Source organism: Solenopsis invicta, chromosome 1, assembly GCF_016802725.1.
Source record: "Solenopsis invicta isolate M01_SB chromosome 1, UNIL_Sinv_3.0, whole genome shotgun sequence".
NCBI classification, from domain to species: Eukaryota; Metazoa; Arthropoda; class Insecta; order Hymenoptera; family Formicidae; genus Solenopsis; species Solenopsis invicta.
Window position 1 is genome coordinate 31,881,931 of NC_052664.1, and position 15,101 is coordinate 31,897,031.

At 31.6% G+C, this 15,101-nt stretch overlaps 2 protein-coding genes across 9 annotated transcripts; one reads left to right on the top strand and one right to left on the bottom strand.

Annotated features, from left to right (window-relative positions):
* The first annotated feature begins 82 nt into the window (after nt 1-82).
* Nucleotides 83-12,050, top strand: LOC105201350 (THO complex subunit 2). Of its 8 annotated transcripts, none has more exons than XM_011169340.3 (28): nt 83-329; nt 464-507; nt 1,678-1,769; nt 1,928-2,044; nt 2,256-2,371; nt 2,451-2,581; nt 2,733-3,112; nt 3,359-3,537; nt 3,919-4,511; nt 4,606-4,840; nt 4,928-5,045; nt 5,130-5,292; nt 5,550-5,731; nt 6,134-6,418; nt 6,535-6,647; nt 6,746-6,941; nt 7,110-7,238; nt 7,527-7,655; nt 7,825-8,082; nt 8,168-8,319; nt 9,064-9,214; nt 9,495-9,600; nt 9,762-9,802; nt 9,871-9,984; nt 10,119-10,179; nt 10,312-10,373; nt 11,141-11,205; nt 11,853-12,050. In XM_011169340.3, the coding sequence occupies exons 1-28, from the start codon at nt 265-267 to the stop codon at nt 11,881-11,883; spliced, it is 4,308 nt and encodes a 1,435-aa protein (XP_011167642.1). In that variant the 5' UTR covers nt 83-264; the 3' UTR covers nt 11,884-12,050. The 8 variants fall into 8 exon arrangements, with proteins under 8 accessions (XP_011167642.1, XP_011167647.1, XP_011167655.1 ...); XM_011169345.3 differs by having other exon boundaries at nt 9,874-9,984; XM_011169353.3 differs by having other exon boundaries at nt 9,085-9,214.
* Nucleotides 11,978-14,889, bottom strand: LOC105201382 (protein MLP1). Its single transcript, XM_011169380.3, has 4 exons — nt 14,718-14,889; nt 13,815-14,481; nt 12,855-12,985; nt 11,978-12,698 (listed from the first exon to the last, which is right to left on the bottom strand). The coding sequence occupies exons 1-4, from the start codon at nt 14,750-14,752 to the stop codon at nt 12,215-12,217; spliced, it is 1,317 nt and encodes a 438-aa protein (XP_011167682.1). The 5' UTR covers nt 14,753-14,889; the 3' UTR covers nt 11,978-12,214.
* Nucleotides 14,890-15,101: the final 212 nt, after the last annotated feature.

A 15,101-nucleotide genomic window follows, 5' to 3' on the forward strand; every position in this document is an offset into this window, starting at 1 on the left:
CCGCCTCTATAGGCGATTTCCGATTGGTCGGTGTCGCGCGTCCGCGTGAAGCGATGGAACACGTCTTCCCGGTAGCGCACGCCGTACTTCATGGACTTCGGGGACGCGCTTCACGAGCTCCGCTGCTAGCTTCGCACAGTGGCGATAATCGAAGGGAAAAAATACGCACTCTCTCTACTCCGTTAACCTGCGATGTCGAGTTGATTTTTAATCCCCGGTGCACGCTCGAAGCCCCATTTTTAAAAACGGACCAGAGCGCTAAATATGGCCAGCAAAGTATGGCATACAGAATTGTGGAAGACATGGGATAAGCATGGGAAAAATGATTTGTAAGTGGTGTTGTTAAAGCGTCGCCTGGTCGACGCGATCGACACGGTGCATTGCTGGTCGCGAAAACACTTATCTACTCCCGTTAAACTCGCTCTACCGAAGACTTAATTTGTCAATTCACGACTGTTTGCAGCCTCAAGCTAATCAAGCACAAATTTAAGGAAGGCAACACACCAGGTAATATGCTCCGCGTGTATGCTTCGGTCCCGTTCAAAACCCAGCATGCCAGAAAATCCACACCATTGTCGTTCCCTCGCGAACGAACACGCTGCCTACCTCGTATCCCAATTTCTTATCGCACAATGCATAATGTTTTCTTTGGCGCAACGCAATCCTATGCATTCCCTTGGTTTAGTACCATTATCAATTTCTTATTTATTTATGAATTATACATTCAGAGAATGTAAAAGGTATTTGTATAGAGAATATATTTAAGACTTTATTTTTAGAAAGGAAATGTTTATTTTTATGCTACGTATATTTATTTACGAGTTATTTTGTTCTTAACAAATTAGTAATTAATATTTACTTTCTAAAAATAAGGATTTAAAAAATATCTTCTGCACGAATACTCTGTATACTTTATGTATAATTCATGGTCGGAGTGGGTGAAATTATCTGTGATATAGACTTGATTTTTTTTTAATTTTGGATCTTATTGGTTTTTTTATGTTTAATTAGCTTTATGTGCATTGCATAATGTTGCATAAATCTTTATATATGTGCACTATAATATAACACTCTGTACACACATTATTATTCAGTATCTACTTATGTTGGGTCACTTATGAATTAATTTTCATTACTTTTACAAGTGTAAAAATTTTTTTTATAATATTTACATATATTTTAACATTTGTAGAAAGTACTTATATGGTTGTTTTTTTTTTAAGAAATATTATATATAATGTAATCAAAAAAGATTATATATAAATGTAATCAGTTGTAGATGTTCTTAGTTAAAAAAAAGAAATTTCTAGAACAAAATTGTACAGAGTGTTAATACCTTTCACACATTACACGTCTGTTCTTTTTAGCTGAACTTTTTGCACAATTTTTTCTTCCTTTTCTTTTCAAGTTTGAGAGAAAAAGAGAAAAGATGAGCTATGCATGTTCAGATAAAAAGAATAGATCTAACATTAACAAAGTCTCCTGTTTGGTTCTCTTGCATTATGTTTGCAAAAAAGGTAGAAATTAATAAGACTCACACACATGTGTACTTTAAGTTTTTATTTTGCATTTTATATTTTCTACTGAACTCCCATACATGCATATACTTATATTATTTGACTGTATAACTGTTTTTAATATGTTATATGATGAAGGATTTTTATCATTTTTTTATAGAATGGAGACGCGGAATATACGAATTAATTTCAAATGGAATCCATGGAAACGTAAAAAAGGACAGTGTAGTTCAGACATTAGGTGAACTTACGGTATGACGAGATTCTTTTTATTATCTTAAGGGAATCCTAAAATCTCTCAAAAATATATATTATTTTCTAAAAAAGAAAATGTTAATTTTGCATTAGAATTCCCTTATAAAATGAAATGGCATTTGTAATAATATACTAACATATATATATTTATTTAGAGTTTTGATGTACCTTCCATACCATCTGCAATAGTAGACATATTTACTTTAATTGATGTGGAAGTGCATAATGAGGAAAGAAACAACTTTTACTATATCGTGAAAGAATCTGAGAAGGTACACATTTATTTGTTCTTTATATGTAAATTTATATCATATTTTATTTTAGAAGTATTACAAAATTATTGGAAGCAAGAAATATTTAAAATGATATTACAACATATTTTCCAAATATCTTATCTTCCAGAATTACTACTTTTTTTAAATTTAATTAAAATTGAGATCAAATTCCAACATGTTACCTTAACTTCTTGTTTATTTCCCACAGTTTTTGACCGATAGAATATTGAAAGAACGTTTAGAGATTGATACTTTACAAGATGTAGGGACATTGAAAAACAAAAATTTTCAAACCAAATTTATAAAAGTAAAAACAAAGTTATAGTGAGTATTCCTCTATTAATTTACGTAAAGCTTATTTATGTGTAAATGAGTTTCTTATAGCTCGCTCGCCTTCTTGCAGTTATAAACAAAGGAAATTTAATTTATTTCGTGAAGAGAGCGAAGGTTACTCCAAGCTCATTGTAGAATTGAATCAGGAGCGCCCAGATAGTGAGGTGGCCTCGACATTGGAAATTGTTAAATCTCTTATCGGTACGAATGTCAATGTTTTTACTGCGAGTATAAATATCGCTCTTTTCAGAGGATTTGTATATCGCGACAATAATTTCAATAAAATAAATTTGTGAATATTTAATTTGATGGAAAGAACAACGGAAGTACAAGATTGGTATTGTCCTTGCAGGTTATTTTAATCTTGATCCTAATAGAGTACTCGACATCTTATTAGAGACTTTTGAAAACCGACCGCAAGACGACGCTCTATTTATTCCTTTAATACGTTCATACATGAGCGATCAGCAGGTACTTTGTGAAGTGTTAGGATTCAAATACTGCTCTACCATCAACGCCACGCCGTTCTCGCTGCAGAAGGTCACCGCGCTCATGCTGCAGCATGGTGTAATTAAACTGGATGATATATTACCTTGGTTGGTGCCAGATGATAAGACTATAATATTAGATCACGAGCAGGTGATGAAACAGGCCAAGGAATATGTGCGGAAATTGAGTGTGATCTCAACAAAAGACAAGGAAGATGTTGTGGAAGAGAAGGAGAATGCACAAGTAATGAGAAAAAAGAAATTTTACAAATCTAAGCTTAGCTGATTGTTATTTTAATAAAAAATAAATGCTGAAAAAGAGAATCTCTATTTCAAACTTATCATAATTTGCAATTTAATTTTGTAATTAAATTTTCGAAATTACATGCGAATCTTTGAAAAATATTGTCAATTTTAAGTACATAAAGGTATTGATCTTCTTTAGTAGTTATATGTGTGATTGTTTATATTATAATCTTCTGTTTTTAAGGACAAGTACACGAACAATCAAAAATTTGGATTATGTGAAGCACTTCTGGAAATTGGAGCTTGGGAAGTAGCACAAAGCTTATTCAGTCGTTTACCGGACTATTGTCTCACAGATCAACGTCCCATAGCTTTAGCGTTGTGCAAAATGATTCAGTCTCTTATAGAACCTGTATACCGAAAGTAAGTTAATAACGTATATATCGCTTATTTTAAAGAAGATAATCGTAGAATTATATCTATATTATTGAACAAAAACTATGTGACAAATTATTAACCTATTGCCATACTTTGACGAATGTGACTCGTGGTACAAATTTTGTACCAAACATGAATATCACGAGTCAGACTCGTGGAATAAAGATTGGGCCAAACGTAAATATCACGAGTCAGACTCGTGGATTGAAGATCGGTCAAACGTAAACATCACGAGTCAGACTCGTGGAATGATTTTTTGCTAGTTACAATCGTGGTTTAGTTCTAGTCGAGCTAAATAGCACGGCAAGGGATTAATAACAATTGTTTTAACTATGCTCGTAAGTTTTTAAAATCATTTCATTACAGACATTGTATTGTTTCTCCAAAATTGCCGGGCCGTAAAGTGCCTCCATTGAAGAGTTCCCTCGCGCCACCATCGTTACGCGATCTGGAGGACATTCATGATCACTTATTGCCGATGTTGATCGTACTCGGACCGAATCTTCACCAGGATCCTATTTTAATGTACAAAGTGATGAGACTTTGTCACACCGCCATCAAGCACTGTCCACTTGACGCAAGCAAGCAACCTCTGAACAAAAACTGCAGTCTCTATTATGACGTGCTGACTATACTCGATGTCGCACTTTTACCCTCCCTCTCCTTCATGGATTGTAATTGTTGTGTCGCCGAGGAATTGTGGAACATCCTTAAATACTACCCTTATCAAAATCGTTATAGTTTATACGCGCGCTGGAAAAATGACACGGCATTACAGCACGCTGCACTCCTGCGAAAACGCGCCGATGCTCAAAAAAAGATCAAATCGATCATGAAGCGCGTGAGCAAGGAAACGATCAAGCCAGTCGGCCGATCAATAGGCAAGCTTACACATTCTTCGCCAGGTGTACTATTCGATTACGTCCTCATACAGATCCAATTATATGACAACCTAATAGGTACGTATCAAATGTGCGCCTTTCGCGTATTTTTATCGTTACAATCGTTTCTACAGCAAAAGATCGTAACACGTTTATCCGTGTATCGATGTAGGACCTGTGGTGGATTCTTTAAAGTACTTGACAAATATCTCGTATGATGTATTGGGATATTGTCTAGTAGAAGCTTTAGCGGGTGCTGATAGGGATAGATTTAAACACGACGGCACCAGTATATCTTTGTGGCTGCAATCTCTGGCTTCTTTTTGTGGAGCGATATTTAAAAAGTATAACATCGAATTAACAGGGTTGTTACAGTATGTAGCGAATCAACTTAAAGCTCAAAAGAGGTACATTTTATATCATAAATAAACGAGATTTATTGCAGCAAATCTAAGTTAATTTATTACTGCTTTAATACATCACTTTATTTACAGCTTAGATCTGTTAATATTAAAAGAAATAGTACAAAAAATGGCTGGTATTGAGGCAGCCGAAGAAATGACATCTGATCAATTAGATGCTATGGCAGGCGGAGATCTTTTGAAAAATGAGGTAAACTGTAACGTCATGTAAATATACAATGTCATAATGTAATTTTGACGCAAACAAATTAATATAAACATTGTTCTTTTCAAGGCTGGTTACTTTAGTCAAGTCCGCAATACGAAGAAATCCTCGCAACGTTTGAAGGAAGCTCTTGCCGAACAAGATCTAGCGGTCGCGCTGTGCTTGTTAATGGCACAGCAAAAACATTGCGTTGTTTATAGAGAAACAGATAAATCTCATTTAAAACTCGTTGGTAAATAGAATTGTATACAGTAGTAGTAATGAAACTGGGTGGGACTATTAGTCTTTATACGTTACCTAGATTTAAAGAGTTCTTTCGCAACTCTCGCAAAAGATTACCAAATTAAAAATACGTATGTATGGAATGTGTGGATTCGAACTTGCGATCTGTCACGAGTCTATCGCGGATATGCACATCCCGAATTATATGAAGAATTAAAGATAATAATTCATAAATATTTTTGACAATTTGATTTTTTCGTGCAATAGGCAAGTTGTATGATCAATGCCAGGATACGCTAGTACAATTTGGAACTTTCCTGGGTTCAACTATGACGGTAGACGAGTATGTCGAGCGACTACCTTCGATTCATTCTATGCTCCAGGATAATCACATACATTCGGATGTCGCGTTTTTCCTGGCACGGCCAATGTTCGCGCATGCCATAAATGTAAGTGTGCCATTTACATTCGCAATCGAATTTTCTTGATGATAATACTGTTTAAATTAATGATCAACTTTTTTTAAATTAAAAGCCGTTTTTAGACAAAATCTTTTGGCTGTATATTTGTTTATGTTGATACTGCACATATACTTTTATATGTTTTTACATTTTCTTTTATTGTCGTAAAAAATACACATGCGTACCGCAGGCTGAATATCACTTTAAGTAAATCACAATTGTTAATAATTCACAATTTATTTAAAAAATACTTACGTACATTGTTCAACAAACGATTAACGGATTATAAGCAATGTTTAAGTATCTCTTAAAGAATTTGTTTAAGTATTTTTTTATGGATTTTTATATTTTTTTCTATGGATCGTCTTAAATTGATATTTTCTTTTAAAGATAAAATATGATGCTCTCCGTAAAGCTGATCCGAATTATAAAAAAATGTCCACGGCAATGAAGCAATTAAAGTATGCAGAAGCCGCGCAAGCTGTTATGGCACCTGTTGCTCAATCTGTTAGGCCGTTGCATCCTCTAAAGGTTTGGGAGGATATATCACCACAATTCTTAGTCACGTTTTGGTCTCTATCGATGTACGATTTGTATGTGCCAGTGGAAAGCTATCAAAGAGAAGTCAGCAAGTTGAAGCAACTTGCAGCGCAAACCTCCGATTCCAAAGACGTGGTACGCGAATATTACATATTTATTATTATCTACATTATTATGGCTGATAAATAAATTATTTCAATTTGAAAACACTCTTGCCTGATTTTTTAACAAAAAGTAATGTTAATTTCCAGAATGTAAGTAAGGGAAAGAAGGAACAAGAAAGATATACCACTCTTATTGAAAAACTGCAGGATGAAAAGAAGAAGCAAGAGGAGCACGTCGAAAAAGTTTTTGCGTACCTGAGGTAAAATGAGCTAAATATATAATAGGAGTAACGTAATTGTCATAATTGTATAATATGAAACGATTTTACAATAAGATTTATACATAACTGATTTGCAGACAAGAAAAGGACACATGGTTTTTATCACGAAGCGCTAAATCTGCAAAGAATGAAACGATAACGCAATTTCTACAGTTGTGCCTATTCCCACGATGTACATTCACAACTGTGGACGCCATGTACTGTGCGAAATTTGTACATACCATCCATTCTCTGAAGACTGCAAATTTTTCAACTCTGCTTTGCTACGATCGTGTAAGGCGAAATCTTTAGTATTCATTAATGCGTTATTATAGACGTTAAAGTGACAAATTATATTGTCTATTACAAAGTTATACTTGTACAAGTTTATTTATACAAAATAAATTTTTAGTTTATTACACTTTACTATTTTTATGATAAAATTGTTTGATTCTTTTTCAGCTTTTCTGTGATATTACATATTCAGTCACTTCGTGCACAGAGAACGAAGCAAATCGATATGGCAGATTTTTATGCGCTATGCTGGAAACTGTAATGAGATGGCATTCCGAAAAAGCCATATTTGATAAGGTAAGTCACGAATTAACACTATTTCTCGAAGTTTCCAGAGAAGCATGATCTTAAAAAGAATATGTTTTTATATAAATATTGGTTGTTTTTATAAATATTCTATTAATTATTTTTGTGTACTTTTATATAATTCTTAATTGTACAAGATTGTATAGTTAACAGTTATATAAAACTGCTACGTGAGAAATATTTGTGTAATTGTATGCAGTGAGATACGTTTGTACTCCATTATCAGTATAGTTAAGAGTTAGTAATTTAAATATCTATTGACAAACATCTATTGTGCAGGAATGCAGTAATTATCCTGGTTTTGTAACCAAGTTTCGCGTGAGCAATCAATTTTCCGAAGCAAATGATATGGTTGGATTTGAAAATTACAGACACGTGTGTCACAAATGGCATTATAAGATCACAAAGGTATATGTGCGATATGAACATATATATATATATATATTTGAATAAAATGAAGATGGTATTTCACACAATATTTGAAAATAAATATCTTAATAATTAAATTTGTTTATTAATTATATTAAATAAAATTATATTAAAGAAAAATATTTACTTTTAATATTTTCTTTGACAGGCTATTGTAGTGTGTCTAGATTCTAAGGATTATGTGCAAATAAGGAATTCTTTGATAATATTGATAAAAATATTACCACATTTTCCTGTCTTGGCAAAACTCTCTCAGATTCTCGAACGAAAGGTAGAAAAGGTGAGAGAGGAAGAGCGTGGCCAGCGCCAGGACTTGCATGTCCTAGCAACATCGTATAGTGGGCAATTGAAAGCTAAAACTCCCAATATGATACGTGAATCAGATTTCCACCATGTGGGCGATAAGGTAGTAAAAAATTCATAAAGAGAAACCATTACATTTTTAAAGTGTTCGAGAAAGTTTTACTTTATTACATTTATACGCATCTCAGGCTGGTAAAACTCAAGATGCAACGAATAATGAAACGAGTGAAAAAGTTAGCAATGGAGTAACGGTGAAAGAAAATAACAATGGAGATACTCGACCAGAAAAAGAAAACAAGGAGCAACGAGAAAAACGGAGCTCCTCCAATCAAACGCATCAGTAAGTAATACATTTATGTAAACATATATAGAATTATTGCATTGTATTGGAATCAATACTTTTTGAAATTAATACTAAATATATTTTATACAGAATTACATAAAAATTTAATAAAATGCATGAGACAATTGTTTTCAAAATTGCTGGATTTTACGAGGAGATAAATATAAATAGTCATAAATGAAAATCTTATATTAAGTAAATAAAAACTTATAAGAGCCAACACAGGTATCCATATACAAGTACAATATATATAAATTGTCATAGTACATATTATGTGTGTGTATGCATATACACACAAATATATATTCTTTAGTACAAATATTACAAATTTAGAAATTTTACATCAATACTAATGACACACTTTAAGTATAGTTATCATTTAAAATCTGAACTTCCTAAATTTTATAGACAAAGGGTCTAATTATAAAAGTGAATAAAGGAGAAAAATGTTGACTTTTTCCATTGATGAGTTTTATGTTGATATAGACTTTAACTGACGGGGTAATTTGGATTTATTATTATCATTATTGATTTAAACTACTATATTCTTCAAATTTGTAATATTTACTAAAGAGAACCTGAGAATCGAAATTTTAATTTCATGTATTTTTAATTGTGGTTAATTATAATTACACGGTAATACCTGCGTCGGCTCTTATAGGCTTTTATTTATTTAGTTTTTATCATTTTATTTATAATAAAACTTTTATTTATAATTATTTTATTATAAAAATCTTATAGCGATATCAATTCTTTGAATAGTGAAAACTCTGAAAAATTCAGAAAGAAAGAAGACAGTAAAGATGTTTTGGAAGCAAAAGAAAAATATGTTAAAAAAGAAGAAGTGAAAGACGATGAGGGATTAGAAAAGAAAGATCGCAAATATTATAAGGTAAACTATTACGTTCAAATTTTATTTTTTATATAGAGCGTTTTGAAACAAAAAATTATTATAATTTAATAGAAAATGCTTTAAGTAAAACAAATTTAGTAAATATATATTCATAATTACTTATAAAATTAATGTTACAATCTTTATGTACTAAACTTTTGCAAACAAATTTCCTCATTCGTATAGCTATTGTATAACTCGTTTCATAATTAATATTTGAAATTTTTTCTAATTTTGATAAAATTAATTATATATAAAAATATGAATTTTATATTTTTAGGAAGAGCACTATTATAGCAGCGCTGTAGATAATTTAGATCGAGATCTTTCCAGTGTTTCAAATAGTAGTGCGAGTTCGGGTCCTTTACAAGAAGGTCCTGAAAGAGGTTTGTATCACAATTCAATCATTAAATATAAAATATGTATTGATCATATACTATATACATGATTTAAAAACAAAGTTATAATACGATTATAAATATTTTTTTAAAAACGTTTCTTATTAATATCGTTTCTTATTAATATTTTAATATAAATTTTTACTCAGTTTCAGATGTAAAAAGAAGAAGAGTAGAGAGCACTCCAAAGGTGACTATATTTTATAATTTTAATTTTTTTTTTACGTTTTCTCTTTGCATAAATATTTTTATGTTCAGCAGGAAGGGAGACGCGCGGAAGTTGGACTGGATAAAAAAGAACGTTCTAGTAAAGGAAAAACACGTGATGAACAGAAGGAGCTGCGTAAGGAAAAGAAACAGGGACGAAAAAGGGTAATTACGTTTTTGTCATTTGATTACGATCGTATATAATTAAATTTACTTCATTTTTCTCCTTTTACATATATCATATGATTCATAACATATAGTATATATTAAATTACGTATTAAATAAATAATTTGCATAGGATCGGGCAGAAGAATCCATACCAACTACCGAGCAGAAACGAAGAAAAGATGATGAAAGAGGTTTGTGATTATATTTTTATCATTATTACAAAAAATAGTCTTATATCAACGAATGTATATATTGTATATATATTGTATATATATATATGTATGTATATATACATACATTCATATACATTACATTTATTACAGCCAAAGGTACACATCAGAACGGTGACATTCCTGAACATAGAGAAAAGCATCATTACAGTAAGGTTAGTAATATTAATTAGTATTTTTTAATAGTATTATTATACATATATAAACAATTAACAAGTAATTGACTATTTTCTCTTGAGTTCCATTGTGAACTTTAATTTGTTTTGCTAATTTTCTACTATATTTTCCAATTAATTGTTTCTGCTTTTTCTCTGCTTCTTCATAATCGTCGAGAAAAAAAAACTCGTTTTAATGTACATTAGAATAATTAGAATCCAATTTAATTTTCATTTTTAACTCTTATTCATGAATACATCAATTTTTGTTATTAATTATATACTGTGCTTTGACACTTACATATTTATTAACATTTTGCGTATATGGCACATAGAGAAATCTTTATAGTTATAAAAAAGATGTAGCATGATCAAATCAATAACGATATAAAAATGTTAGAAGACAAGAATACTAATACATTTCTGAAAATTATTCTTCAAGTAGAAAAATGTATAAAATATATTTGCAGCTCTACGTCCTGTGAAATGTGCATATTTTTGATTTTATAGAACCTGCAATTATGTTTGCAGTGCTTTCTAGTTAGCTCATTTTATGAAAGAAAAAAAATCAAGTTGTGATTTTTTTAACAATTTTCTATTACTTCATAGTTGATAAAGATGTCTACTTCGAGTACATTAAAAGGACGAAATGGGCGGCAATAGCAAAAACAAGAAAGTATCGATGTCAGTAACCTCCTCCTTCCCCTTCCATATCAATTGCAAGAAATCATGGCATTCAGAAGACTTATTCAAGAATGTATTTTCAGGAAAAATCTCCATACGCAAAGGATCGTCCTCATGAACGTGAAGGACGTGAAAGCCGTGATAAGCAATATCCTTTTTTAGATACTTAATAGATTTGATTGAATGTCATTTTTGAATTTTTTTACAAATATTTTTTTGCCTCTTTTTACAATTAACTGATTTTATAAAATGTTATATGTTTAACATTTGTGATACATACTTGTGATACGTTAGTATGTTAAACTTTGTAGCTAATTAAGTGTTAAAGTAGCTTATGTACTATGTACATGGAGTGAATCGTACAATTATTGAGTTAGATGATAATTTTTATATGGTATTTTCTCATTATAATTAAAAAATCTTTCTGAAATTTTATTTCTGCATTTATCAGCGAACGTAAAAATTCTTTATCAAGCGTTTTTGTTGATTAAAAATTGTTTATTGCGTTTTTGTTGATTAGAAGTGGACATATAGCAATCATTTAACACTTAATTACATTATTGAAGTGTAATTGTTCGAGTATTTACCCGATTTATGAAATTTGTAATACACATGTTTCAATCTTTTTAATATAAAATACACTTTGTTTTTTGCAACTATAATTTTCATCATTTATTTATTTATTTATTTTTTTTTTTTTGTTGAGAAAATTCCTAATAACTCTCAATAACTGTATGATTTATCCTATGCACGAAAAAGCATAAGTGTTCGATATGATCCTTAATTCAAGTGCACCAGAAGGAGTTCAGACCCGAAACGAAGATGATGTACAACAGCGGAAAGGAGCTCGACTTAACATTTTCTATGCTATGTTTGATGTTGCATGTAATGAACGTAGAATTCAAAATAAAGCAAAAAGATAGTCGGTAATTTGTATATTATATGTTTTAACAACATCCAATTTTATAAAATAAATTATCTGAATGTCCAATACTTTTTGATATTTTTAATGTTTCAATTCAGTCTTTTCTTCTGAGATTGAAGAAACCACAATCTTCGAAAGTGATGTGAAGTGTAATTTGCAAAGTTGATAATTGTGCGTGCAGTAATGATAATAAATACATTAATAAACAATATTTTGGAATGTGTCTTATTCGCTACGAAGATGTGCTGACGAAACTGCAGAAATACTGATCGGCCTTGGAACTTTCTTCCTCCAGGCGTTTTAATCGCATCTTGGCATCTTGAAGAATGTCCTCTGTGGAACTGCTCTCGCTGACGAGCGCATTCGCACTGACAATTCGAGCCACGGAAACCGGTATCTCGATTGGCTGTAATAAACGCACTTCCTCCAATTGTCGTGATAACTGGGCGCTGCGCTGCGCGATTTGTTCTATCTTCGATTGTTGCTCTTCGACGAGATTTGTCAGCTCCCGCTTCTCTTTCTGTAGAATTCTGCATTCGTCCATTATTGTACGGCTGCTTTCGGCATCGGTTTGCACGTGAATGTCTCTGAAATTATTCTGAGCGCATTGGTTCGACATACCTTGCGACATTTCCTTCTGCATTTTGACGAGCTCTCGTTGTAGTTTCTTCATGCCACCCTCAAACTTCTTGTAACTATCTCGTTCTCTTTGCAATCTACAAAAATTTATTTTAAATAAAAATTCAAGATATAAATAAAAATCTAGCAAAATAGAATTACAAAAATATTAATTATTAATTATCGTTATTGTTTAATCGTTTTTATTTCTAATATTTTTAAGAAATGATCTATTTTCTTTTTTCATTAAGTACCTGTTAGCTTCTTGTGTTAAGAAATTTTGTTTTAGAGATAGCTCCATTTCCTTCTGCAAGAAACATTGTGCATCACTGTCTTTCTTTTCCTTTAGCTGCTTTTCTTTCAGGGTCAAAGATTGCATCAAATTCTAGATAAAGGAAAAATAATATAAAAGATATAATAAAGTGACACAAAATGTTTAGATAATTTTCTATTAGAATAGCGATCATATGATTTTTTCCTAGAATAGAAATATGAAAAGTGAACATTTTTATCATTAAAGTTAATGGAGATGTTTTTTACTTTTCACATTTTTATCCCAGAAAAAGTTACATGATATCATTTAGGACATGATCTTTTCCTGAGTAAAAAGTGAAAATTATTAGGCTTGGGAAGTAACATATTACTTGTAACGTCATTACAACTATTGTTACTTTCTTTCAGTAACAAATGCATGGTAAGAGATATTTGCTGTATAGTTTGGCGTTTTAAGTTTTAATAATATCTTTAGTATTACAAAAAAGTAACAAATTGTTACTTTCTAAGTAACAATAATCCGTTTTTTTTACAATAATGTTTCCAACCTCCGAAAATTATATACCAAGTTATATACAATCTTTAACTTGATGGAGAAGTAATCTTTGTCTAGATGGTACTAATCTTTTACCCAGGTGAAATATGACAAACTCCAAGCTATAAAAACTGCCATTTTTTTTGTGTCTTTCTAGTGGTGGTGTAAATTGATATTATGAAACAAAATATTGAAAAATACATCATACAAAAATCTTTGTGTAGAAATAAATAATTTGTTCCATCTGTATAACAATCTTTTAGATTTCTATCTGAATAATACCAGATTAATAATAAAAAAAAAATTTTGTTTGTTTACTGCAAAATTGATTACTAAGAAATAATATGACAATTGTGTATAAAATAGCTTTGTATTAAATAAGATAATGTGGTAAAAGGTGTTATACCTGAGCTTCTTCCATTTTAGCATTTAATGAGCCGAGCTGATGCTTAATAACTGTGGCTTGTTGCCTCAATTTGCTTTCCTTGGTCTTTAATTCGTTGTCATACAGTTGTTTCTGTTGCATAATTCTCTTCCTCATTGCCCTCATTTTTGTCGCTTCTACATGATGCGTTTCCAAAGCTAAATTAGCTTGAGTCTCCCTGTCTTGCATGGATTTTTCAGTCGATGACCGAGTGTTGACAACGAGCGAGGCTATCGAGCTTAGAATAGATAGCAGTAATGGTGCCTCGCTGTTCATGTAATTCGATATAATGTATTGGCCTTCAGGCCTATTGGGATCAATGCCCAAAGTTTCCAGGGTGTGCAATATATAATCACTTTGCAATTTTTTATATCCGCCACCACAGCCTCTGTCATTGTCGTCAGAGGAGCACTGTGGCACGCTGTTGCAAAAATTTACTAAAAGTGGAACTTCACTAGCAAATATCGACAGGGTGAAGGAGTAATTGTGACTAAACAGATATTCGGCTATTAACATATCGTAAACGTACTGTTTCGCCGATCTCGCCTCTCTACTCTTACACAGCCTCAGATCCCTGCGTTTCAAAGCGTTCACCAAGTTCTGTCGCAAATGTGTCCTGATATTAGATACAATTCCACACTTCTCGAACCTATGAAAAGATACAGTGAATGCCTCATTGATGAGACAATAGAAATATAGAATCATCTACATTGCGAACACGCACAACTCTAACTTGTAAATTGTAATTGCAAGCAGTATTACGGGAAATCTTGTTGAGTGTTCAGTGATATTAAATGTAAACACTGAAGACTGGAAATAGTTAACCTCGACAATAAGATCAAGATAAAACGGATGATATTACACAGATTATTTTTTTATACTTACCATGTATAAACGGTGGAACAATAATCACTGTCCATGTCGAATCAAAAAATATGCGATGTGATTATTGATGACAGTTACGCACAGTTACGTGACAACACAAGCATAAAAGCATAAACGTATAGGACGCTCAAAATTATTGGTGTAGTTACCCGCCACTTTAACTCTGTGGATAAAGAAGTACTTTTACCATCCATGATATTTTTGCTTATTGACATTACCAATATCTTACTCATTGTCAGCTAATAATTGAAACAAATGTTATGAATATAGTCAATTATTAAACTGCATTAATGCGCACTATAGCTGGCGCACATTTCCTGTTAAAAATAATGTTAAAATATAAACAGAATGAAATATAAGTGTGTTCTTGACTTGAATATTAAT

Coding starts and splice junctions, on each gene's coding strand:
- LOC105201350 (XM_039453812.1), top strand. CDS start 265: ATGGCCAGCAAAGTATGGCATACAGAATTGTGGAAGACATGGGATAAG. Junction 3,113..3,358: donor AAGAGAAGGAGAATGCACAA/GTAATGAGAAAA, acceptor TCTGTTTTTAAG/GACAAGTACACGAACAATCA. Junction 9,601..9,761: donor ACAAGAAGGTCCTGAAAGAG/GTTTGTATCACA, acceptor ATTTTTACTCAG/TTTCAGATGTAAAAAGAAGA.
- LOC105201382 (XM_011169380.3), bottom strand. CDS start 14,752: ATGGACAGTGATTATTGTTCCACCGTTTATACATG. Junction 14,482..14,717: donor TGTTCCACCGTTTATACATG/GTAAGTATAAAA, acceptor ATCTTTTCATAG/GTTCGAGAAGTGTGGAATTG. Junction 12,986..13,814: donor CTAAAATGGAAGAAGCTCAG/GTATAACACCTT, acceptor TCCTTTATCTAG/AATTTGATGCAATCTTTGAC.